General features: G+C 37.2%; 1 protein-coding gene across 1 annotated transcript; it reads right to left on the bottom strand.

Annotated features, from left to right (window-relative positions):
• Positions 1-1,025: 1,025 nt before the first annotated feature.
• On the bottom strand, positions 1,026-25,580 carry tnfrsf21 (tumor necrosis factor receptor superfamily, member 21). Its single transcript, XM_084090499.1, has 6 exons — positions 25,038-25,580; positions 19,870-20,500; positions 17,478-18,002; positions 9,391-9,656; positions 3,536-3,749; positions 1,026-2,345 (listed from the first exon to the last, which is right to left on the bottom strand). The coding sequence occupies exons 1-6, from the start codon at positions 25,116-25,118 to the stop codon at positions 2,116-2,118; spliced, it is 1,947 nt and encodes a 648-aa protein (XP_083946625.1). The 5' UTR covers positions 25,119-25,580; the 3' UTR covers positions 1,026-2,115.
• Positions 25,581-26,104: the final 524 nt, after the last annotated feature.

A 26,104-nucleotide genomic window follows, 5' to 3' on the forward strand; every position in this document is an offset into this window, starting at 1 on the left:
CTTTGGAGTAAGGTTTCATTATTTAACTATTATTACTGGTGTGCATCCCACTATGCACACTAGTAATGTTTATTTTCTAAGGCACATTTATAAAAGGTACTTAAATGTCCTAACTTAACTAAGGCTTAATCTAAGCCCTGTCCTAAACCAGGCCAACATGAACTAACAATGAACAACACTTCGACAGCATTTAGCCTATTAATATTAGATCATGCTAATCTCAACATATATAAGTGTACTAATATATTTTTAGATCAAAAGTTGTATTTGTTAACTAACATTTTCATTAACAAAGGTTAATAAATGCTTTAAAAACATATTGCTCAATGTTAGTTTATGTTAATCTACTGTATTAACTAATGTCAACAAATGAGACCTTTTTGTAAAGTGTATGACTGCAAATGTAACAGAAAACAGACAAGTGATTAATTTCCTGCACTGACTGCATTCTTTTCCTTTCCTTTCATTCATTATCTCCTTTTTTTTAATGAAAGTGTCCCGAAGGTTACAACTGAAAATTCACACAATCTATTTTGTTGATGAAATGAATAGGTTAACCATCATAATTAGGTGTTTTCAAATAAATGAACTTGGTTTGAAAAATTGGTTTATTTAACTTTTTAATTTGCACTCCTGTGAACTTGAGCATAAGAACTTGAGTCCTGCAAGTGGAACATGTATGCAAAATGCCTTTTCAGACTAAAGTAAGAATTAGGAAAGGCACTTTCTTGTGTAACATTCTATTAGCAACATGGTGTGCATCTGTCAGTCATCATTATGAACCTGACAGACTTCCTCTTTCCATCTGAAATGGGATTGACCCTACAGTATATGAATTCCTGAAAATTGCTCAAGAGGGAGAATGCTTAACACAAAGTGCACATCTCCACAAACTTCAAGATTATGTCGTAATAGGTTATGAGCCACAAAATGAACTTATTGCCATATATTGCCACTCAAAACTGAGTGCAGCTCATGGACAAAGACTACTCTTCATAAGAAACCCACATGAAAACAACCACAAATTATGACAAAAACTTTAATCTGTTGATTTTTCAGGTTACATGATAATTAACAATAATAATAAATGTCTTGGTTACATGTGTTACACTTTAAAACAGCCATAAGAATACATATCTTTCCGCTCCATGATTTTGTCCTTGTTTGTTTCTAAAAAGCTCATCCGACACTCCTTCTAAGATCCAGGAGAGTTCCGAACTGCTATTTCAACTTGACCTATATATCATCTGACCTAAGTTCAGCGGCCAAGCGACCTGAAACACCCTGTTATTAGGATAAAATCAACATCTATCCCATAGTTTGACATCTAGCACCAGAGTGACTTGATTTAACAGAGTTTAACAGAGACATTCTCTCTGTTCCACATATCTGCAGTATGAATACTGAAATGCTACATCTAAATATTGTGAAATTATTTTTTGGTGGTACTCTAGCCTTTGTGAAATTACTTTGCAATCATACTTGTTTTTTGTCCTCTTTTATTGGAAAAGCACATGGGAAGGGAGTTTATTTTAAGAGTTGTATAATGAATGCACATTATCCACAGCCATGATTTCTATCATAACCAGTAGGAATGATTTTCAATGCCCTTGAAATCACATAAAACACAAACAAAGTTACAACAAATGATCTAAACAAGCTACAGTAGTAATACTTGAACAAAAAAAGGCAAAAAAAAAAAGCAAAAACACCTTGCTTAATTAGGATGTGTTAATTTGAAAAGTAGCAATAATAAAATAAAATAAAAATAAGGTCAAGGGACTAAATGGTTGATTTAACAATTTACAAAACCAGTTTATAATTTACATCACATAGTTTTTGAGTTAGACATCATGCTGAGGTGTGTGCAAGAATATGCTGCATGTTAAGAGAGGTTATAGCATTGACACCAGCTGTATCCAAAGAACGCTTCATTCACGCTAATGCAAGCGCAAGGAGCAGCTTTTGATGTGCAGATGAACTCCCGTCTGAGCATTCCAGAGGTTTTAAAATTGCGTGCACGTGACTGAAGGACACAATGGAACGGAGTGAGCGCACATTTGTGTGTCCGTCACTTTGCTTCTGTAGCTGACATTAGTGAGATGTTGTAAAGGTCTAAAGGAGGTCAGGCAAGTGACTATAGACCGAGTCGAGTAGCGTCTGGCTTGCTTCTTGACTCTTCACCCCGGCGATCTCGAACAAGCGGTCCAGCTTGTCCTCCGCCATCGGGATCTCCTCAATGACATGGAGCTCCTCGGGGTTGAGAATGTGCAGCATATCATCGAAGATGGGCTGCAGGTCACAGGGGTCCAGACGCACCTGTCGCAGCACAGTGTCCTTTTTCTCTGAGGGACGGAAGAATCCAGCGTTGCCATTAACACAACAAATATTTGACGACTTATTCATTATACTCTTTCTTTATGATCAATTACTAAAAGAAAAGTGCAAAATATTGAATACAATATATGGTAGAACAGAGAGTATCCACAAGGGGGCAATACTGTAAAAAAATACAATACCTTTCACATGTTTGGGGAAACCTGTTTAAACCTTTTCCTGACACTTAAATTATAATTTAAACTTCAATTTAACTACTTACATGAATTTAAATGGTTAAATCACAAGAATATTTTATATATATATATATATATATATATATATATATATATATATATATATATATATATAGAGAGAGAGAGAGAGAGAGAGAGAGAGAGAGAGAGATTTATCTATATAAAATAATATCTATGGAAATAATATAATCATAATAATAAAGAAATCTTGTATACATGTATATAATCATATGTATATAATATATTTGTGTTTTATATATTTTTATGTCTGATTATATATATTATTTAAATAATATTCAATTAATTAATTTATTATTATTATTATGTATTATTATTTCTGAATATATCTAATATAAAATAAAATAGCATAACACTTAATACATAATAAAAGTATCATAGCCTATCAATTATAACATTTCTTATGATTTAATCGTTTGCATATTTAAAGCGGTTAAACATATGATGCAGGAACGTAAAGCTTTCACAAGGAGGCCATTTTTACAAACTATAAGAAATTAATTTTCATCACAATAAAGATCATCAAACAACATTGAAATATTTGAGGAAAACTGTTTATATCTTTGAGGAATTCAGGGCACTTAAATGATGTTAAAGTTTATTTAAATTGTATTAGATTTTAATTTAAACTTAAATTATGAGAAACAATTAAATATGAATAATTCATAGAATATTATTATAATTTTTTTTATATTATTATAGATCGGGGGTGTTCAGCAGTGTTTAGCTCCACCTTGCCTCAACACACCTGCCTGGAAGTTTCTAGCATGGCTAGACCTTGAATAGCTGGTTCAGGTGTGTTTAGTAGGGGTCAGAGCTGAACTCTGCAGGACAGTGGCCCTCCAGGAGCAGGACTGGACACCCCTGTTATAGATTTTTTTTTACCACCAACTCTTATTGGTGTGTTGTTCTAGCTGTGTTCTTGTTTATCCACGTGCTCTTACCTTTGGTTATAAAAGAGCCCGTCCGGCTGAGGGCAGAGTCCTTGCTGGAAGTGGAGTCACAGCGCAGCAGTGGCTCGGATTCGTCGGGAAAGAATCCCTTGGTGCGCTCCATGGGGGACTGCTCCACCACCACACCGGGCGACTCTAAAGGCTTATGGCTGGGGCTTAGACAATGGCTTACATTCACAGCCGTCATTAGCTTGTTCAGGTCAACCTACGGCAAAAGAGGTGTCACAGTACATGTTAATGACGGCGATGAGAAAATCATTCTGGCACACACATATTTGTTTAGAGATTCCTTTTCAAGCTGTTCTGAACTCACAAGTGTAGTCTGTCAGGACAAACAAAGATTTCTTGGAACAACTATTATGTGAGTAATGGATTTGGAAGAATGAGGGTCTTTGCTGATAGACAGCGATGACTGTGTTAATGTGTGGGCTCTACAAGTGTATCACTATGTGCCCATGGCCGGGTCAGTACAAAGGGTTCGGCCTTCGCAGACCTGGACCACCCACATGAGTCCTGTCCCTGCTGCCCTTTGCGTCATGGGAGGACAGATGAAAAAGATCAAGTACAGCCAGAAATTCACTGCCCACAGAGCACATAGCCTGTGTTACATTCACAACCCCCCCCCACCACACACAAATCATACTTGTTATGCCAATGTGTTTGAACATGAATAGTGCATTTCCTAGAATGAGTTCACAACAAGTCGGTACAATCCGGATTTTATTACCACAATCTAGTACTGTTCTTTAGTCTGTATTGGATACTAAAGGCCAATGTGGCCACCATTTTAGCAAACTATGAATACTGAACTTATCCACAATTCTATCTATCTATCTATCTATCTATCTATCTATCTATCTATCTATCTATCTATCTATCTATCTATCTATCTGTCTGTCTGTCTGTCTGTCTGTCTGTCTGTCTGTCTGTCTGTCTGTCTGTCTGTCTGTCTGTCTGTCTATCTATCTATCTGCATCAAAGGCTATATTCATTGTAAAAATAAATAAATAAATAATACATAAAATAAAATATTTAAATAACTCAGTTAAATAACTCAGTTAAATAACTTTTTAACATTTGATAGAAATTCTAAAATTTCCATAAAATAAAAATCATACAATACAACCATTGCCAAGTAACATTAGAGACAGGAAAGGTCAGTAAAAGATGCTTAGCGCTTAAAATAACAGGGTTCTCTGGAAATCATTTGATTGTAATGTAGCAGCTGAAATCACAATCAAATAGACTTTGCGGGACCATTAAAAAAGCTGTGGTGATTTCCAGGTTGGGAAATCCTGACATAAGCTATTCAGGGAAGCGTATAATAGCCTGGGCAGGTGTTCAAACTTTAGAAGTGGCAGATCTGAACTGTAGGAAAGAGGGAAACCACTCCATTTCCAGGAAAGTTTCCCTTGGAATAAGCAGTGAATAATCAATGGCACGTAGAAAAGCAGACCATTACTCTGAGTGGCACGCTGAGAAATCACATTTAGTCATTCATTAGTCACCCCACATAGAGAAAAACAGCTCTGAACTCAAAGACACCACCAATAAAGCAGTAAAATGGCAACACAAGTGGCCAAGAAAGTTAATATATGAGTAATGCAGCATTACAGACCATTTTTTTCCGTGTGATATTTTTCATGCTATTGCAAAAGTACATCAAATATTTGAGAGTTTTTCTGGGAAATTAGTTAAATGTGACAACTCACAGTGATGACTTCAGAGGTTTTTTTGTTTTTTTGTAGTCCATACAAGTTGTTATATATATATATATATTTCTCCCGTTTTTATGATTTATCTTCCACGGATGAAAGAAAGTCATATAATTTTGATACACCATGAGGGTGCATTTTCAAACTGCGTGAAATATTCCTTGAAACAGTAAGAACTAAGCTGACAGATAAGACTGCTCCACCCTGTCCCAGAAGTCATCTATTGGCGCTGAAAGGAAGGAAGTAAGTGTGCCACAGCACATGCAAGATACAAAAATAGAAATTTTTAACAAGGGAAACCAGAATGACTGTGGCAATTACAGATACATCTCTCTGGTGTGCTTTTCTGGCAAATGTTTACCCATCTATAACTGCAAAAGCTTAATGCCCCCATAAAAGTAAAAAAAAAAAAAAAAAGACTTATTTTTTCTTTAAAATTTGACATTATTTTCATGCCAATTAAACGTTTCCCCACAAAATTCTCAGTAATGTAATGCGAAGGTCAACAAGCACTACCATGATGTGTACTTCAAATTAATTGTACAAATATAAAATTAAAAATAACTGTAAAAAATACAATTATGTACTGTAAAATAGTGTGTGTGTGGGGGTGTGTGTGTGTGGGGGGGGGGGGTAAAATCACAATACTAAGAATGAGCTTTTTACAGTAGTCTAGTGTGCTTGAAACTAATGTCAATGTATTATTTTTTTTTTAAGATGTCTTCAGTAAAAAGAGTAATATTGTGAAATATTATTACAATTTAAAACTTTTCTATTTTATTACATTTTAAAATGTAATTAATTCTTGTCATGACAAGGCGACTTAGTGCTCAAGAAACATTTCTTATCATTAATAATGTTGAAATGCTTAATATTTCTATGGAAAACCTGATACTTTTTTCATGATTCTTTGAATAGAAAGTTCAAAACAACAGCATTTATTTGAAATATATATTTTTTAATAATGTAAGAGTCATATTTGATCAATTTAATGCATCCTTGCTGAATAAAATGTATACATTTCTTTAAAAAAGAAGATCCCAAACCTTTAAACAGTATATATGTACACATATCAGCATTATCTTGTTGCAGAACCCATATTGTTTGTATTAGAACTGACTAGAATCTGCCCCGTTTCCATATCTAAGGTCTAGTGTCAACGATACCAACAAACGCATTATTCTGAGCACACAGTCTACTGTTCAGACAAGTTGCATGTCGCAGGAAGAAGGATGGGCGTATACCCAAATATCTTTTCTATTCACATCCAGCAGAAAAGCTGTTGGCAAACGTCTGAAACCACAACATGGGAGCCGCCAAGAACGCTGTGCCATCAACCACCAGGACACAAGCCACAGATGTGGAAAGTGTGTCACTCCCACACTGATCTTATTAACCGCAGCTAACACTGCTCCAGACTCAACAAGACCACCTACAGAACACAGCGCATGGTCCACATCTGACTATAGAAAGCTTGCTAGTGGAACTTTTAACATTATACATTTAAAAAAAACTTGTTTGTTCCTTCTTTATGGCTTGGAAAAACCTGTCTAAATGCTGTATATAAATAGTAGCACAGGACAGACTGAGTGCGTCTAAAAGTTCTGGGGCTGTTTGGCTGGTGTCCACGACAAGTGGAGCGCTGGGTGTGTTTATCCTCTGAGGGCCCTTATCTGAGGTTTGCTTGCATGTTGAGTACAAGTGGTATGACTTTGTATCCTTTGTAACTCATAAAAATGCACGTCTCTCAGTTCCGTTGGCAGTAAAAGAACTATCAACACAAGAATCCCAGAGGTAATCAGAATAAATCTGAAATTAAAAAGTACAAGAGACTAAACGTTTGATTAAATTTAGCATATTCCTTCCTTACTTTCCAGACATTTCTGGGCATCGAAGTGACCAAATGTCCTTAACACATTTAATCTGACACTAACATCTGCCTCTTCCTTACCATGTGCAGTTCATTCACCTGACGGGAGGTTATGCGTGCTGTGGCACTGTGGAGTATGGGATACAAGTGATTTGATCTGGAAACACGTGGCTCTGATTAATGCAGCTCTTTCTAATAATGAAGTTCCACCCCCCCCTGCTTTATCAGCATTGCTAATTCAATATCAGATCTTGTAAGCATGTTTTTGCTCAGAGAAACAGAAAATGCCCTCACCAGGCCCATGTAATTCTTACGTTCTGTCGTTCACATCTCTTAAAGAGATGGTTCACCCCAAAAATAAAAGCCCCATCAGCATTTACTCACCCTCATGTTTTTCCAAACTTGAATGACTTTCTTTCATTTATGGACCATAAAAGAAGATATTTTGTAGAATGTTGGTAACCAAACTGTTTTGATTACAATTGACACATTTCTCAAATTATCCTCTTTTATGTTCCACAGAAGACAGAAAGTCATACAGGTTTGAAATGACATGAGAGTAAAGGATGACAGAATTTAAATTTTTGGGTGAACTGTCCCTTTAATTCCCATTAAAAAAAATGTATCTCATGCAAATATTTATGCAGTCATGCAACAAATATATATATAAATACCAATTCAGATTCAGCTTCTGAAAAAAAAAGAAAAGAAGAATAATAATTCATGGCCATTGTAGCCTAAAGGTTTTTGTGCAATAAATGATCTTGAACAAAAAAAACAAAACAAAAAACTATGTAAATTTTGTAATGTCTATTTCATGCTTTTCTCACTAACTAAATTATGACTTTAAATGATCTTTTGGGGGTAATTTCTCAGACAAATTTGATGCGCATTTAATTTGCAATTAATTGCAATTGCATTAATTAGCACATCATGTATTTAATTAGATTAAAATTTGTAATTGCTTGACAGCCCTATTTATAATATTCAATGATTCTCAAATATCTTCTTTTTTGTGGCAGTTTGCAATTTTTCTAAACATATCAATTAAATATACTTTTAAATTAAATAAAGTTTAATAAATAAAATATAATAAAAAAAAAAACGGGGATCTAAATAAGTTTGCAAATTTGGGGAAAATAAAACTAAATTTGACTGGCGTGAGCCAGTTTAGGACCAAATTTTTGCTTAGTAGTTATTGATAAAAATATTCATTGTCATGTTTTTATAATATTCAGTGATTCAAAAATCATTTTCAAATTTTAATTTAAATCGAGCTATTCCTTTAAACTCATAAAAAACATGAGGACGAGTAAAAATGCTCTACCTTTACAGACGCAAGTTCAGTGAAAGTCAACACTCGCGCTGGCAATTAGGTGATTATGAGGTGGCGTTGACAGGCAAGCATATAAATATGTCTGCGAGTTTTATCTCAGTTTATCCTGGTTATATCAGTGGCATCAAAATTTGTCCAAAAGCCTTAACTTCACCATCTACAGTGACCTTGAGACAAGGACAGAGTAAATAAAGTGGCTTTTTATCAAATCTGCACACAGGAAAGGTTTGAAACACTAAAATGAAAGTTGTTGACTGATCCTCCATCTCCGGTAGCCTGTCAGGCCTTTGTCGTTAGTAATGCAGCTTAATGGGATGCAGCCAGGAGTCATGAGGCACTCATGTGGCTTGTTTAACCTTCTGCACACGTATTATCCAAATAGAGTGTTATTAGACCTGGGGCGTGAGTGTTATGTAAGACTATATACACATGACAACTTGATCAATTATCGTGGCCTGACTAATACAGCAGCTTGTGGCTTGACTATGACAGGAAAAATGTTTGCTAATGCAAACATAAAATGTAAACCATTTAATCAACTTTCTTTTTCATTTTTTTTTTTATAATGTGAATAAAATATATTTCTATATTATTAATAATAATAATAATAATAATAATAATAATAATAATATATATTTATATAAAATATTCAATAAAACAATACAAATATTATTAAAATAATAGGTTTTTTTTTCTCACCTTACATGAGAAAATGAGTCCAGCTGTATCAGTATCCTTATAAAAGTTGTTTTATTCTACATGAAGCATGTTGCCTCATGGGTGCCGCTAAGTTGAGGTCACATGACCAGCTGAAAATGGCTCACTTGTTCATCCTGTAATCATGGCTGACTGTAAAAAGCTCACATCTACAATGATGTCTGTGACTGAAAATGTTTTTGCAAAAAAACAACCTAGAGATGCTCACCTGAGGATTGTCTTCCATGACACTGCGTATCTTGTCCACCACGTCAATGCGGCGTTGGCGGTGAAGGGCATTGATCAGCTTAGCCAGGTTGGCATCACTGTCACGTATGGTCCAGTGCTGCAGGGCAGCGTACGCCCTCTCGTGATCTGCCGAGTAGCCGTTGGAAAAGGCGGCCACCTCTCGCTCGTTGGCACTGGCCAGAGACTTGTACATGTCAATCCACTGACTGCCAATCTGTGCTGCCACCAGCTTCAAGATGTCAACACCTATAGAATGAGAGCAAAGGTCAATCCTATGTTCATCTACTGTATACTCTAGTTTGAACCTTATAGAGAAGTACAGTACAACATTACCATGGTATTACCTTCGATATATTACAGTGCAGCAGGCCATATATTGATATACAGTGACAGTCCAGTTTAAAATATGGGGGCAGTATGTATGCATTAAGAAATTAATACTTTTATTCAGCAAGGTTGCATTGTATTGATAAAAAATGTTAGTAAAAACATACTTGCAAGGTTACATAAGATTTCCATTTGAAAAATTTGTTTTACTTTCTATTTGTCAATGAATAAAAGTTATATAAATAAATAATAATTATATATATTTAACTGATTTCAACATTGATAATAATAAGAAATGTTTCTTGAGCACCAAATCAGCACACTAGAATGATTTCTGAAGCATCATGTGACACTGAAGACGATAATGATAATGATGTTGAAAATTCAGCTTTGCTATTACAGGAATAAACTACCTTTTAAAATAAATATTAAATTAGAAACAGTTATTTTAAATTGTAAAAATATTTCACAATATTACTGTATTTTTAATCAAATAAATACAGCCTTGGTTAACAATAAGAGACATCTGTTCAAAAACCAACCCCGAACTTTTAAACGGTTGTGTATGCATTGACTTTTGAATATGCTGTATCCAAAACCATTAATGTGTCTTGGAAATGTAATGCAGTCAGCATGATGTGCAGTTGGCGCAGTATAGTGTAGACAGACACAGTTAGCGAATGGCATCATACAGTGTAGAAGGGCAGCACTCTTGGGTTACAGTACACCAGCGGCTTCTGTGGGACATGCTGTCCCATGGATAAGGTCATAAGAATGACCTAGATTGATGCCTGTGTTTATATACTTGGTGTAGTGTGACAAACCTCCTAGGGAATCCTTCTAAGAGTGAACCTCAGAGAAATGTGAGCGCAATCTTAATGATTTAACTTGCACGATATGCATATATGTTGCATATTTCCACTTGATACTTATTAGTCATGTTTGTTAACGGTCATACTTAGGGTTAGGGATCTGAATGTTCCCCAAAGTATTAAACTCCAGCAAGTACTGTAACTCATCCAGCACCATGTGTGCTATAGACATGAATGATAAATCATGAATATATCCTCCACCAATATATACCTCCCCCAAATTCTGTGGGAAAATCCCATATATTCACAATGAAGAACACGAGCCATATCAATGATACTAAACAAATACTGCTATGGATCAGAATACAATGCGTTCCAAGCTAAGGTGATTTTTTTATGACAAGCACCAATCTGTTTTTTTCCACTTATTTTTTTTTTTTTTGAAAATGTAAAAATCTAGTTGTATTTCATTATATATACCCGCTTGATAATTATTGTGTAGAAGCAGACTATTAAAAAAGTGAAAAAATACCCATAAGGGCTGTAATACTCGAGTCTGGTCTTGGACTCGAGTCCGGACTCGAGACCATTTTTCTATGGTCTCGGACTTGTCTCGGACTCGCTGGTATTCGGACTCGGACTTGTCTCGGTCTCGGCCACTGGTCTTGCCAAATATGGCTTTTGGTCTCGACCGAGTCCAGGTGTCTTTATTATGTTCCCAGTAAGCACACATACGTCGCCGCGATATTAAAACAAAATATTATTGGAGGGAAAGTGAAACACTGGCCACCTAATAACTAGTGATGGGCATTTCGGCTCTTTTTCATGAGCCGGCTCATTTATTAATCATCTAATTAATGGGCAAATTTTTTCCGACTTTTTTTCTTACCTTTTTTTTGTGTGTGTGTGTGTGTGTGTGTGTATTTTATTGAGCTTGTAGAAGTTTAGCTCTTGCGTTCTTCTGAACATCTTGCTGAATGACATCTGAACATTGCCCGATGTAATTTCTGATTCATATCACTCCATATGTATTGGATGCCTCTCTTTTAAATGCCTATTCCACGAGTGGTAGGCTCCAGACTGGCTGTTTTAAAATATAGCTAATATCGAAACAAAATAACCCAGGCAGTCTCATCTACGAGACATTTAGGCCTCCTCCAATAGTAGGCTACTGACAGCTGGGCTCATAGCTTGCAGGTTTGCTTAGTGGCAAACTTTTTTCATTTGATTGGTTCAACCGCCACCCGCCCGAATTTAATTAAAATATTATTTTTCATCACGTCATCCGCCCGATCCGCAGTTTATCCGCATCTCTAGTGTGTGTGTGTGTGTGAGTTGGCTCGGCCCTCCCTCATGCAGTTTAATTGGTTGACACTGCGTGTATGATTGACAGGAACAGAATGTGAGGATGATCAGACAGTCGAAACGAATGTGTGTGCTCCTTTAGGCCTATATAATTTTTTTTTTGTTCTTTGAATTAGTCAATTATTTTAAATAAAATTAAAATCATGCATTATTTCATTATTACATAATGATTTAATTTCTATAGGCTATATTTTTTAGCAGACTATTTTTTCCTGTCGGACTCAAACCTTTTTGGACTCGGTCTTGTCTTGGACTCGAACCTCTTTGGACTTGGTCTTGACTTGGACTCGACTAGTCCTGGTCTTGGACTTGTCTTGGACTCGACAAAGGTGGTCTTGACTACAGCCCTAATACCCATATAGTTGTAAACAGTAAACTGTTAAATGCTGTTAAACAGCTGTATTAAAAAATAAAAATAAAAAAAAACCCTTCAAAGTATTAAATATGTTGAATAAAACAAAATAATACTTTGGTAACACTTTATTTGACAGTGTCCTTGTTACATATGTTACATGTACTTACCATAGTAATAACAGTAAATTATGCATAATTACATGCAACTAACCCTCAACCAAAACCTAATATAGTAAATAACCCTATAGTAAATACATATAGTAAATTATTATTACTCAGTACTTAAATATATAATTACACTGTAACAATGACACCTTAATATAAAGTGTAACCAATACGGTAATATCAATAACTGCATTCTATCGTTTATGAAAAACTCTTGTTTGTCAAAGAACAAATTATAAATCATTTAATCTTCCATGAAGAGGACCCAACATAAAACAACACAGATCAATCCATGTTGAATTCGTGTCTACTGAAGATGAACGTGACAGAGTTCAGCGTAACAGGATGACTGTGGGGGACAACTGCTGCTGGAAGGTATTAACGCATCTATCTGTAAGCCAGATCTGTCTTATTTGGGATCCATCTGTAGCAAATTGAGTGAAGCTCTCTGAGGGTTAGCGTGCCACTGACTGTACTGCGGATCTAAAAATGCCAAGCCTGCGGGCTGCCCATCCTCTCGCCTGTCGTTTCCAGAGGTCGCTCCGGCATGACAGAGTGCTCTGTCTGAGCAATCTAGGCCAAAGTCGATAGGTTGCGTGATACTTTCCCTTGTCTATGACTGTACTGCGTAATGGACTAGGTTGCTAGTCCTGAAGGCAACTTTTATGGAATGCTGGGAAAACATGTGCCACCACTATCTGAATGTACAGCATGTTTACAAATGTTTCAAGGCTTGTATGTGCTTCAGTCAGCAAGTATAATGTTATTCTTGAACTCTATGTGACTATATACACTGTAAAAAAATATATTTTTCTAATAAAACAAAAATGATTGGAATATGTTTTACAAGAAAATAATATATTCTTATTATAGAAAAGGTCATTCTCCATCAGAATTTCACATTTAATTCAATGTTAAAGGTGCATTGTGTTATATTTAGGAGGATCTGTTGACAGAAATACAATATCATATACATAACTATGTTTTCAGTGGTGTATAAAGACCTTCCTTAATGAATCGTTATGTTTTTATTACCTTAGAATGAGCCATTTCTATCTAAATACACCGTGGGTCCCCTTACATTAAAATAGCCATTTTTGCGCCATCATGTTTCTACAGTAGCCCTTAACGGACAAACTGCTCTACAGAGCGCGTTTCGTCACTATGTTGTTCTTCGTGCAAAGAAGCTAGTTAAAGTCAGCGAATAAAACACTGACACAATGATGAACAAGTAACAATAATATAATATTCGCAATAACATATCGTTTACTGAATAATTAAGTAAATATAATTTCTGAATGTATCTTGTAAAGAAACCTCATTGCTTAACTGGCTACTCTCTGCTGTCTCAAACGACAATATATTTTCCTGTCGGCCACCGTAACTTCTGTTGGTTGCAATTCGCAACCTCACCACTAGATGCTAAAACACACTATACCTTTAAATGTTGTCTATATGCATGCAATAATATTTGAAAAAATATTCAAAAATACATACAGTAACACACTGACATAGCGAGTGATGCAAGTAGTCACAAAATCACCCTTTTGTGTTTAAAGGAGACGTATTTGAGACACGTGTCACTACCAGGTGTAAACGGCTGACCACTTGTGATCGACCACCCTATGTGCATCATAGTAACAGCTGTCAATACAAAAGGCATTAAGTGAAAGTGAGGAAACACAGTGGATCATTTACATGTACAAGGACAAAAGCTTATCAGCCACAGCCGTTTACAACAGAACAAAGCCTTAACGTCTTCATATGAGAATCAAATGAGGTGGCAAACCGGCTGCAACAGGTCTAAGTTGGCTGGGAAACAAAGGGATCCTCAAAGGGAGTCAGGACTTCCCCTTTTTTAGTGAGTCGCTGTGGTGGCTTTGCCGGAATGTCTCACAGCAACGCAGCCATCCCATAAATCCCTGACACCTCATACATGATACCAGCCGCAGTAATTACCACTTCCCCATCAAAACAATGATGAAGACCAGGGGAGGCTTGCTCGCAAGGGGATCCTACAAGCTTCCCCCGAGTTTCCCTGACTCTTACACAAAATGCTGGCAGAGTTAGGCTCACCCATGAAGTTCCTAATCGTCTCTTATAAAAGCCCCAGCCCACCCTGATTCTGGGCAGTGGGCTTTTATAGATAACACCTATTGCAGAGGTTGTTATATGGGGCGTACATGCGGGTGGTTCTACGTCTTTGATCTCCGCCATGCGTGCTTTGTTATACCTCCAATGAAAGAATTCATTATTTGTACGATCGCTCCTTCATCTTTATATATGTTTCCCATGCGGCCCTTTATGGCCATTATTTCACTAATGTAGTAAACGGACACACATGCACATGCACTTCAGGCCGCCCAATTACACACCTTGAATGCATTAGGGAAATGTTTTGTTGTGTTTGTGGAGGCAACCGGCTGTGTAAAGGTTACCTGTGCTTTCTAACATGATTCGAGGAGGCTCTACTATATTAGTTTAGCGTGTAATAAATTATTTGCTCGCAGAAGTCAATAAACAACGCAATTGTTCACGTTTAAGAGTGCATGGGAGAAAAACACCACAGTAAAAATAGTGCAAATGTTTTTTTTTGTACCTGGTGGAAGTGTTTAACTTTTTCTTTTTATTTACATTTTATCCTTGTTGTTTTTCCCTTTCCTTGATATCCCACTATTTTCAAGGGCAATTAACTTTTTGAATCTTGTGTTAGGTTGCCAGGGTGTTAAGGTGTGGACATATTTATCATTTTTTGGCAAATTTTTATGGGCGAAATCCAGACATTTCAATAGGAATCCACGTGATTAGGAATTTCGCATAAGGGCGAATGATTTCCCCATGCACATTTTTCATCAGGTTTATTTGGTCATGTGAATCCTCTGTTTTGACCAACACAAAACTGCTTGGTTTGACTTCTGTGTGAGTTGTGCTTTATACATCACTACACTATAGACAATGGACATTTTTTGCAATGAATCATGCTACATGATTCCTTACTGGCCTAAATTTAAAATAGCCCAAGTAAAAGTGTCTATGATATTACATTCCTTTAGATGTTTTTTTTTTTACTCATTGTATTGTTCATCTTATCATAAATTGTACGTGTGAATGCTTTAAAAGTAATAGCACACCTCCTCTCAGCAAACCACACAATTTAAAGGGATAGTTTACCCAAAAATGAAAATGTTGTAATCATTTATTCATTCACCCTCATGTTGTTCCAAACCTGTATAAGTTCCTTTCTTCTGTTGAACACAAAAGAAGATATTTTAAAGAATGTTGGTAACCAGACCCTTTAATAATAGCCATTGACTTCAATAATATTTTTTCCTACTATGGAAGTCAATGGCTACCATCAACTGTTTGATAGCTAACATTCTTTAAAATATTTTTTTTTGTGTTCAACAGAGGAAAGAAACTCATAGGTTTGTAACAACTTGACGCTGAGTAAGTGATGACAAAATGTTAATTTTTTTGGTGTACTATCCTTTTAAGGTACCAGTCACGTCTGTAGCACAAATGTGTGGAACGAGTTACATACCTAATACTTATGGTTAGGGGTTTGCTCAAGCATGAGTCCCTAGCAGACTATACCCTGAATTCAGACACCTCTCAAGACACATAATTCAGTCCATCTTCTCATCTCCCACAAGGGCATGACCGCTGATAAACTCCTCTAACGCTAAACCACAAAGAACTGGAATAATCTGGTTCCAACTGCTCATGTTTGAAGCAGTCAAACACAGGCAGATATCTGAGCCCAATATAAACCATTACCCATCACAACAGCCTAACCTAGCAGCCTCTGATGCATTGTAACAACCAGGTTATGGGGCACAGAGTGTGAAATAAATAATAAAAGAGGAACCCCAGAGAAGTAAACCAAAGGCTATCTAAGTAGCAGAACGAGAAACAGAAAGAGATCAGGTTCTTTATGATCATGTGACTGACAGAAAACGAGAGAGGTGATCTTGACATTGGTCTTGTTTGTGTTACTTTTGGATTTCTTAATACAATATTGTGTTTTCTAGAGCAGAATAAATGGGATTAACAGCACTGATGTGATGATAGATCCACAGATACTCTAGTGCATTGGAAATTCATTGTGCCACTTTTCATATTGTAAAGTGAGTGTCTGGCATCAGCCAAAGCATATAGCTATAAACACTATTTCAAAAATCTATTTATGCCATTCAACAATCTAGTTCTAGTTAAATGTGAAGTGTGTAAAGCCACTGATCAGCCAAACAAATAGCCATGCCTCAAAATCATGCCATTGGTTGAATCACTGTTGCTATACTGGGCTGGTTGGGATCAAACAAACAGAGCAATGTTTTGAAACCACCACAGTATTTACACTTTTCTGTGAAAATCAACCTATGAATGATTTACTTATAGATTACCTGGGATAGGAGAAAGTATTTTAACATAGAAAAAATAAACACTTCACCTTTAAGTTATTAGGTTAAATAACTTTAGTATAAAATTGAATTCAAATTAAGCAATTCAATTTTCAGATTTTAATAAAAAAACATCTCTAGGTCTACGAAACTTCTTCACACCTAGTCTGAAACAAACATACTTTGGCAATACAATTCTTTTAATTTAAGTCAATTTTTTAAATTGTTTGGACTGGCATCTTAATCAGGTATTTTTATGACATTTTTTATTAAACATTTTGACCAAAAATGGTGCAAAATGATTAATATAAAAATGATTAAAAAAAAGGAAATTTTATTTTAAAAAGACCCCCTAAAAGGACATGGCGATGAAAAAAAAAACATGAGATTGGAGGAAAAATTATATTTCAATGCTTTTGTGTTCTTTAGAAAAATATTTGCATTCACCCGCAAAAAGCACTGAAATATAGTTATTTCTCCCACCTCATATTGTTTCCATCAGAAAAACTTTGTTGAAAGTTTTGAGAGAGAACATGAAAGTATTGAAATATAATGTTTCCTTCCATCTCTCTTTTTTTTTTTCAATCACCATTTTGCTCTGTAATTTTATGCTTTTGTGTTGTTGAATCACGGTTTTAACTCACCCTGTCCATTTGAGTAGTAGATCCACCTCTCCTTGGTCTGTGCTGGAGAGCTAGGCTTCTTGTGGATGGCTTTCTCCATGATGCTACTGGGATCCTGTCTTGGACCCTTCTTCAGTACCCGCGAACTGCGCTTTACGCTGCATACCACGATCACTACCAGCACCAGCAGAAGCAGCAGGACTATCATCCAAGGCAGGTGCTCATTGATGTCAAAGTGCTTGTGCGTGCTAGGCCTCGGCGAACCCCTGCGGATAGGCCGGTAACCAAAACCTTGGGCCTTGCCCTCAGACAGAGTTTCCACAGCCTGTTGGTTGTCAAGCTGTGGGTCTCGTGATACGGAGAGCTTGTGTTGCAATTTAGGAAGGTCCTGAGTTGCAGCGATTAAGAGTCCTGGATCCTCCTCACTAGCCTTGGAGGAAGCTGTGGTTGTGGGAATGTCTTCGGCGCCGTGGGACATTTCTGTGCTACTTAGGGCTGGCTCGGCTACATCCTGAGTCTCTGCAGCTGGTAAAACTGCAGTACTTGCTGTGTGCAGAGTGGATCATTTAATAGCAGGCAAAAACAGAGACAGAGAGAGAGAATTAAATACAGACCTAAAGATGAGCTTAACCTAGACAACAAACCAGAAGGGAGAGTATCTAAAACTTTAATCCAGCATCAAGCTTGCATGTGTAGAGAGCAAAGTGGATATATGCTGCTCAAGCCAACATAATCTCACATGGATTTCTCATCTTAACTGCTCAGATCTGACCCAAAAACTAGTCAATGCAATCTGAAGAATCAGAAATTGTTCTCTTATGGAAATGTAAGGTAAAACAGGGGGATAATACTACTGTCAATACTTCTACTACTGTTTCAGTGAAACATTGTTTTTACGATTTCAAATTTTTTATTATATATTTTTTTTTACATATTATACATCAACACATTTTACACGCTACTGTTCAAAAGTTTGGGGTTGAAAATTGAATTAAAATATTATTTTTCGTCACGTCATCCGTCCGATTGGCTGTAACCGCCAACCGCGCATCTCTAGTGCCCACGCCCTCCCAGGAGTCTCTATACCTACTTTCACTTTTAAAAATTCATCATAACCGCGCGCGCGATCTGCTTGCAGTCGTCGAGATGGATCCTGAGGAGTTGAAGAAAAGAATAGCTAGTGGAGATGGTAAAGTTGTCGACAAATTCGTCATCAAAAATCAAGTCCAGTGTGTAGGAGAAATATGGAGTATTCTGAAGAAAACAATATTGTGAAAGGCTTTGCTGCATGCATTTCGTGTTGGATAGCCGCAAATGTGGAACTTCATCACCGAGGAAGCACGCAGATAACTGTCGTAACAAACCAAGCAGTTCTATCGAAGTATGTGTGGTGTGCAGGGCGTGTTTGAACCCAAAATTGTCAGATGTAGGCTAGACGAAATTGCGTGGCAGATATAGTGTTGTAGCCGTGTCTGTTCAATTGGTAAAATGTAATTTTAGGCTACTCAGTTTTGTGGTAACGTTAGCCATGTTCTTAATGTACCGGCCTTTTGACAGCTTCGGCTGAAGTTGTCCTTGTGTTAATGGTTGTGTGATAACTTCTGTATGACCTGGCAATAAACATTTTTGTAAGTGTGTCTATAATGTGATAGTCTAAACTGATTTTATTTCGGTTGCGGGTCGGGTCGGGTGCGGATTTTAATTAGTGCTGCTGTCGGAAAACGGGATTTACAAAATCGGACCCGTGCAGGACTCTGGTTTGTACAACAATATTTAGCAGCAAAACTGTTTTAACATTGATCATAAGAAGAAATGTTTCTTGACCTCCAAATCAGCATATTAGAATGATTTGGGAAGGATCATGTGACAAAAATAAATGCAGCAATGATAAGAGACCCCTTTCAAAACCATTAAAAACTCTTATCAACCCTAAAACCCTTTTGAACAGTAGTGTAGGTGTAAATTAAAAGATGATAAATGATTTTGCTGCATGTATTATCATAATAACATTATTCAGACAGTAGGCTATAGAATTAGGGCTTCAAATGCCTAGCAGACAATAAGTGGAGGATTTTATCTCATAAACAGCTACATGATACAGGATTAAAAAAAGTCCTCTAAAGAAACCCTGCTGAGGTGGACACCATATATTCACGTCACATACAACCACTGCTGTTTTTAAACACCAATTTAGGGAAGTTGATGAAAGGGTTGAGCAATCATGTTGAACAGAGGGAGCTGTTAGTAACAACCAAACCAGGGATGAAAGCACTACAACAAACACTCTCTATCTATCTATCTATCTATCTATCTATCTATCTATCTATCTATCTATCTATCTATCTATCTATCTATCTATCGACACACTCTAATCAGTAAGGAATAGCTCTACATTGAGCTTTTTCACTCTCACCTCTATATGCTGACTCAGTGCTGGAAACCGTGGAAACGGAGGCCTCTCCAAGTAGGACATAGACTGAACTCATTGGGCCACACACACTATCTGTCTTCTCTGTGCCTTTAATCAGTAGCGTTAAGCCCAAAGACGCGCAATCTGAGTGAGCTCGGCACCTCAGTGCATCTGATGCCACGCTGGAGAAGGTGCCACGCTGACATGGCCGGCAGCGCACATCCTCTGTTTCACTTCCTCGCTTTCGGACGCCCCACCCCGGTAGACATAATGAGTGGTGCTGACACTTTCCACCCTGGGAGAAGCTACCTGGCGGACACATGCACAGCCGATCAATGGTGGACGTGCAGGGAGTTTTCTCAACAAAAGGGGCTTGGCAGCTTCTCTGACAGGGGTGACACTGCTGAACTCCGTTCTCACCCCGGGTGAAGGTGCCGTCCGGGCAGGGGCTGCATTCCCGTATGCTGGCCTCTGTGCAGTGGGAGGACACGTAGGTGCCTGCCGGACACTTGTCGCAAACCAGCTTGTTACCAGTGGTGGGGTCGATGTGTTGGTAGTGCCGAGGAGACAAGGGCTTCTCTGTGGTCGGGCTGGGGGTCAGTGTGTGGGTTAAGACGTCACCGACCAGCAGAAGCTAACAACAATGAAAGAACAAGAAGAAGACTGTTATACAATGACTATACAAGCAATCGAAACACACAATATTGTCCTTTTAGCATGAATGACCATTGTCTCATCGGTTTGTATTGTAAGAAGAGTCAACAATAGAATAATAAAGGCCACTAGTAATGGGAAGGAAAGTTTTTTTCTCTGATGTCTATCTGCATATTTATGTCTTTTTAACAACTACATGACAAATTTGACATTTCAGAAGAGTCACTAATTTAAGAAAATGAACCAACAGTCATTTAAAGTTGTGATGAAGCAGAATGGGAAGTAGCGACGTCTGAGTGAAATGGATTATCTGACAAAATGTTTTCTGCATTCCGCTCCATCTCACACACAGTTGAGTGCACAAGCCTTTTAAGTAGCTATACTCCTTTGGCCATGAGTGCGGAAAAACTTGTGTTCGGTGCATGCACACTATCTAGTGGACTTTGTTTTCAAGCGTTCAAGTCACTCGCACATGCGCTGTTGTGCACACAATGTCAGTGCGTGCGCAAAAACTGGGCTGCACACGGACAGACCCTCCTGATGACGAAAATTACGTCACGCCGAATGCGGACGGCCGAAGTATACTTTAGGCTTAATGCATTTTTCTTTGGACCAATGATAATCTCCTTTAAATTCACTTGTGATATGGGAAGATTTTCAAAATACTTCATCCAAAGGGAAAGTAGACATTTTTGTTCTCCTTTTTTCAATTTCATCAGGCCTTAACTGTAAAGTTTAGCCACTCCATGCGATGAAACACACTAATGTGCACTGTCCCGGACAGGTGGGGAGCTTTGCTTTTGTTAGTCTTAATGTGTGTATTGACTGTTAACCAATGAAAATGAATTGATAAAACAAAGATAGTATGCTCTACAAAACAAGTGTCCATTGGGCTAATAATAAAGATCTGATTGACTGATTGTATCAAAAAAGTGAAAGATCACCATGACAATTAACTATACCTTTTAGGTATTGAGTATTATGAAATATCTTTATTGATGTCATACTATAAGGTCCAGATGACCTCAAGAACTTTATATTGTGAGATCAAAATGCAGTGGAATTGGACCGCCATGCATGTTATGCTATGTGAGCAGCCAGAAATGTGAGCAAGTCATAATTCTTCTCTAAAACACTGACAATAAAAGTCTGCATAACATTTACACAGTCTGAAGCAAATCACCCATGCAAAAACACTTCAACAGCATTGAACCTTGGAATGTGTTGACAGCACTCTCACAGCCTGGTGACCTTCAAAAAATAACTTTTAATGACAAGAAGCCTGTAAACAGAGCCGCTCTTAAGTTACTTCAGCTTGAACGTGCCCCATTGAAAGCCAAATTCCGATCATAACGGTGCCCCTCTTTCCTCCGGCACATCCAGCAAAGCTGACTGCACAGCATGTGAACTGCACCTAATATTCTTTATGATGCTAGCCCACATTTTAATTCCGCACATAAATGGGGCTTTGGCCACGACAGGCATCTTGGGCTCAGTACAAAAGTAGTCACCAAAAAATATGATCCTGGAAAGCGTGAACATCCAACACACAAGGGCCTCGCTGCATCATCAGTTTCTAAACACAAAGTTCTATTAACCGCTGATCGTGAATCCCCTGGAGTTTTATTACAGTTCCTCAACAACAGAACAGACCGCACAGAAGAAGTATAAAAGCGCAGAAGACTAATTTCCTTGCTAATACGGGGAGGGCTGAATCAAAACAAACTTGACATTAATATTCTCCAGCCAACACATACTGACATCGCTGGGAACCGCAGGACGATGCCAGACCGATTGGGCTCGGATACACGTGTTGCTCTTCGTGAGGTGATGGGGATTGTTTCAGGAGGACACACTGAACATGAATAGCGATTAGGCAAAGCTGTCCTTTCCCAGCGGCCTTAGCTCTAGAAGAGGACCAGAACAGACGAGGGTTTGAAGTAGGCCAGCGAGGGGGACAACTTCACTGATGACAGGACAATGTCTATTCGCTTAGTGTGCTACTAAAGCAAGAATGAGTACACTGTTGCCTCAAGTTCACAAATTTTCTTTCAACCGGCTTTGAAAAAAGAGGAACGAACAACCTAAGATAAGAGGAACACTTTTTCACACACTCTTGCTTTCGATAGACATGATGTACAAAACAGTAAGACATGTTACAACTCCACCTTCTCATCCCACCCAAAAACAAGGGCACTTGTATATGAAACCTAATATACAAGAGTATTAAGAGTAATACTTACTTTTCTCTTCTGCTGATCAGAAAACCAAATGATCAAAAGATTTTGACTGCTGATCAAAGATATTGACCATAAAGCCTACTGTATCATATTTGATGCATGAAATTCTAAGGCCTCTGAATTAAGATGATTAAACTGTAATATACAAAATCTAAATGAATAAATATGCCTTCTGATCATAAGCGCTAATCATAAAACTAAGCATTTAAATATAATCTGAATAAGACATAGCCTATTATTGGGAGATATAGAATGACAAGTGATAGTTATACAGTTTTGAAAAACCTCATTGACTTAAAAGCTATCAGAATTTCCTCTTATATTACATATAAGCAACTAAAGCAAATTACATAAGTTTGCTCAATTTGGGCCTCTGAATAATATTGAGTGTTTTTTTTTTCCCTCCTCAAGTGTGACTCCATATTTTCATTATATAATACTATATTATGCATAAAAGCCTGATATATTAAATATGATACAAAACAACAATTACATATTATTAAAAACTATTTTTGTCTAAAAGTTCAAGTAAAAATACCTTCTGAATATCATTTAATATGTCCAGCTTTACAAGGTTAAATTATTTAAAGCAGTAATTTACAGTAATTTACAACTGCTTGATTGTTGACTCTATGAGCTATCTATGTATGACGCTTCTGAATGACTCATGGGGTTTCCTGACTAACCAGTGAATAAATGGACTTGGCGTTTCACTGATTACATGAGCTTGCAATCTGGGTGAATAGACTTTACATAACTTTACAATTATTTTAATTACTGAGTAATCAATGATGAACTAAATACTAAAGATATGTGGAGAGACCAAATGTAAAAGTGTCATAAAAAACACTAATCTGGGGTTACCATGGTTTTTCAGTTAGTTTATCTATGGATGGACTTCAGGATAGGGTTTTTGAATGTGAATATTTGTTGATTCTCAAGACAGCATAGGGTGTAAATCTACAAGAACAGACACAGGGACAGATGTGATATCATAGTGACTCCATGTGCCAGACTCTGCTCGTCAAAAACAGGGCACCTGTTACACCTCCGACACATCATAACTAAAGACTGCAGAGCAAGAACAAACACTCCCTGTCTGGAGCCATTCATGCCTATTTTATAATTGACAACAGCCAAATAAGTCTGCATGAATGAGCAAGGAATATTCCTGCAAATGTCAGGCCACCTGCCAAAAACATTGCATCATTTGCATCTATGCCAATAAATACATTTTCAACAGTGCATGGATGATTTAAACTGACAGAGAAAACTGCTAATCCTTCTGGCGTTGTGAGGCTAATAATGTATATCAGCCCACACTGATAACAACTAAATCCAATTTTTGAAAACTGAGCTACATTAAGGGATTTAGCCTAATGGTCCCCTGATAAAGACTTGCTAATGGATGAGCCAGTCTGATGTGATATACCAAATTAACCTCAACAGACTTCATACTACATGGGAATATTAAGTCATGTAAATGTTTACAATACATTAGGCATATTAAGTCATGTTAGAGTATCTTCAAAACAATAAAGCCATTGCTTATGATAGAATGACATAAGTCATGCCAATGTCTTTAAAATGATAAATGGTATTCGTAAAATATAAAATACTAAATAAATTACATTAAAATCATGACTATAAGGATGTTAAGTCATGTAGATCTCTTTAGTATAATACATAGCCTAATATTAGGATAGGGTATTAAAAAAGGATATTAAGTGATAACTAGGTAGGGATTTTCTGTAAAGCAAATGTCTGATATATAGGAATAATAGGCTAAGTCATAATAATGAACAACAAAAATCCAAATGCTCTTAAAATGTATACTCAAGCACAAAATGCATAACGTTACTTGCCGTTTTAATATCTCCTAAAATAGGTCAAGTTGTGTCCCTAATTGATCCTTTAACGATTCAACATTTCATAGAATTGTTTTTTTAGCAATTTAATATTTAAATATTGACTAATGTATGATTTAAAAAAAGAAACTGTCACACAAACAATATGCTACAATGACAATATTTGCCATCCAGGCTCTATTATCTTCAGCTGCCTTATAGGTGCGCCACAGTGACAACATCTCTAAAATAAAAATAACTGATTTATTATTCTGTCTTCATCTTTTGTTTGGACTCCATCCTCACCACTGTAGTATTACACCAAGTGCGACACCAGGTACATCTACTGTCCCTTTAAATAGAACAAAAGCCAGAATATTCGAGAGGACAAGAGAAGCATAATGCGAAAACAAATGTATCCTTGACTTACCATCAGAGAACAAGTCATAGACATTTTCCCAGGCATCGTCCCAATGGAATCACTCTTGTTTAAATATGCCCAGGTCCACATCTGTTACTTTTCGGCTTCATAGGTGGAGCATCAGCATCTCCGCATCAACAGGACACCCACATTGTTGTGAGGTATTGTCCCTTTGCTGGCGTCTTCCCTCAGTGCACAAATTTCGTCCACTGACGCCTTTTTATAGTCTGTTGCCCGGAGTGGACGGGTTTCAAGTAGTAGGGGATAAGCGCTTCGTTTTGGAAGAAGAACGCTATAATTCCCATAGCGATGATGGATGGATCTGTGGACTGAAGTCTGGCTGCTGTTTGTCCAGGTTACGGATTCTCTTCCCTGTGCCGCAAAGACGAGCTGCGGATGATGGGCGGGAACTGGCGACACGCGTCACGAGCGAAACTCGCCACTGGCTCATATTCGCCGTATCACAGGCCTGATCCGAGACGGTTTCCGGGAAGATACTGAGGCTGCTGTAGTGTAAAGTGTACAGTAGTGTACCCTGCAGGGCTTTAGACTAAAAAGTTGTTGCACAGGTGTACCGGGTGTACCACACAAAATTAATTATTAACATTTTGGCACACATTGAGGCAAATCATTACAGTAAATTGGACAATGCGACTTTATCCTTACGCTATCGGTCAAAATGGAACATTTAAATTTGTTTTAATGTTTTTGTAATAAGTCGCTTATGCTCACCAAAGCTGCATTTATTTATTTATTTGATAAACATAGTACAGTAAAAACAGTTATGTTGTGAAATATATATATTTTTTAATTTGTCTAAAAGTTCAATAAACTTTCATTTAAAACTTTTTTTTCCCTGAATATCATTTAATATGTCCAGCTTTACAAGGTAAAATTATTTAAAGCAGTAATTTATGGTTTACAATGCTTGATTATTGACTCATATGAGCTATCTATGTATGATGCTTCTGAATGACTCAGAAGGGGTTTCCTGTCTAACCAGTGAGTAAATGGACTTGGCCTTTCACTGATTACATGATCTTGCAATCTGGGTGAATAGACTTTGTGTGTCATAA

This window comes from Abramis brama (genome assembly GCF_963993115.1).
Source record: "Abramis brama genome assembly, chromosome: 18".
Classification (NCBI taxonomy): Eukaryota; Metazoa; Chordata; class Actinopteri; order Cypriniformes; family Leuciscidae; genus Abramis; species Abramis brama.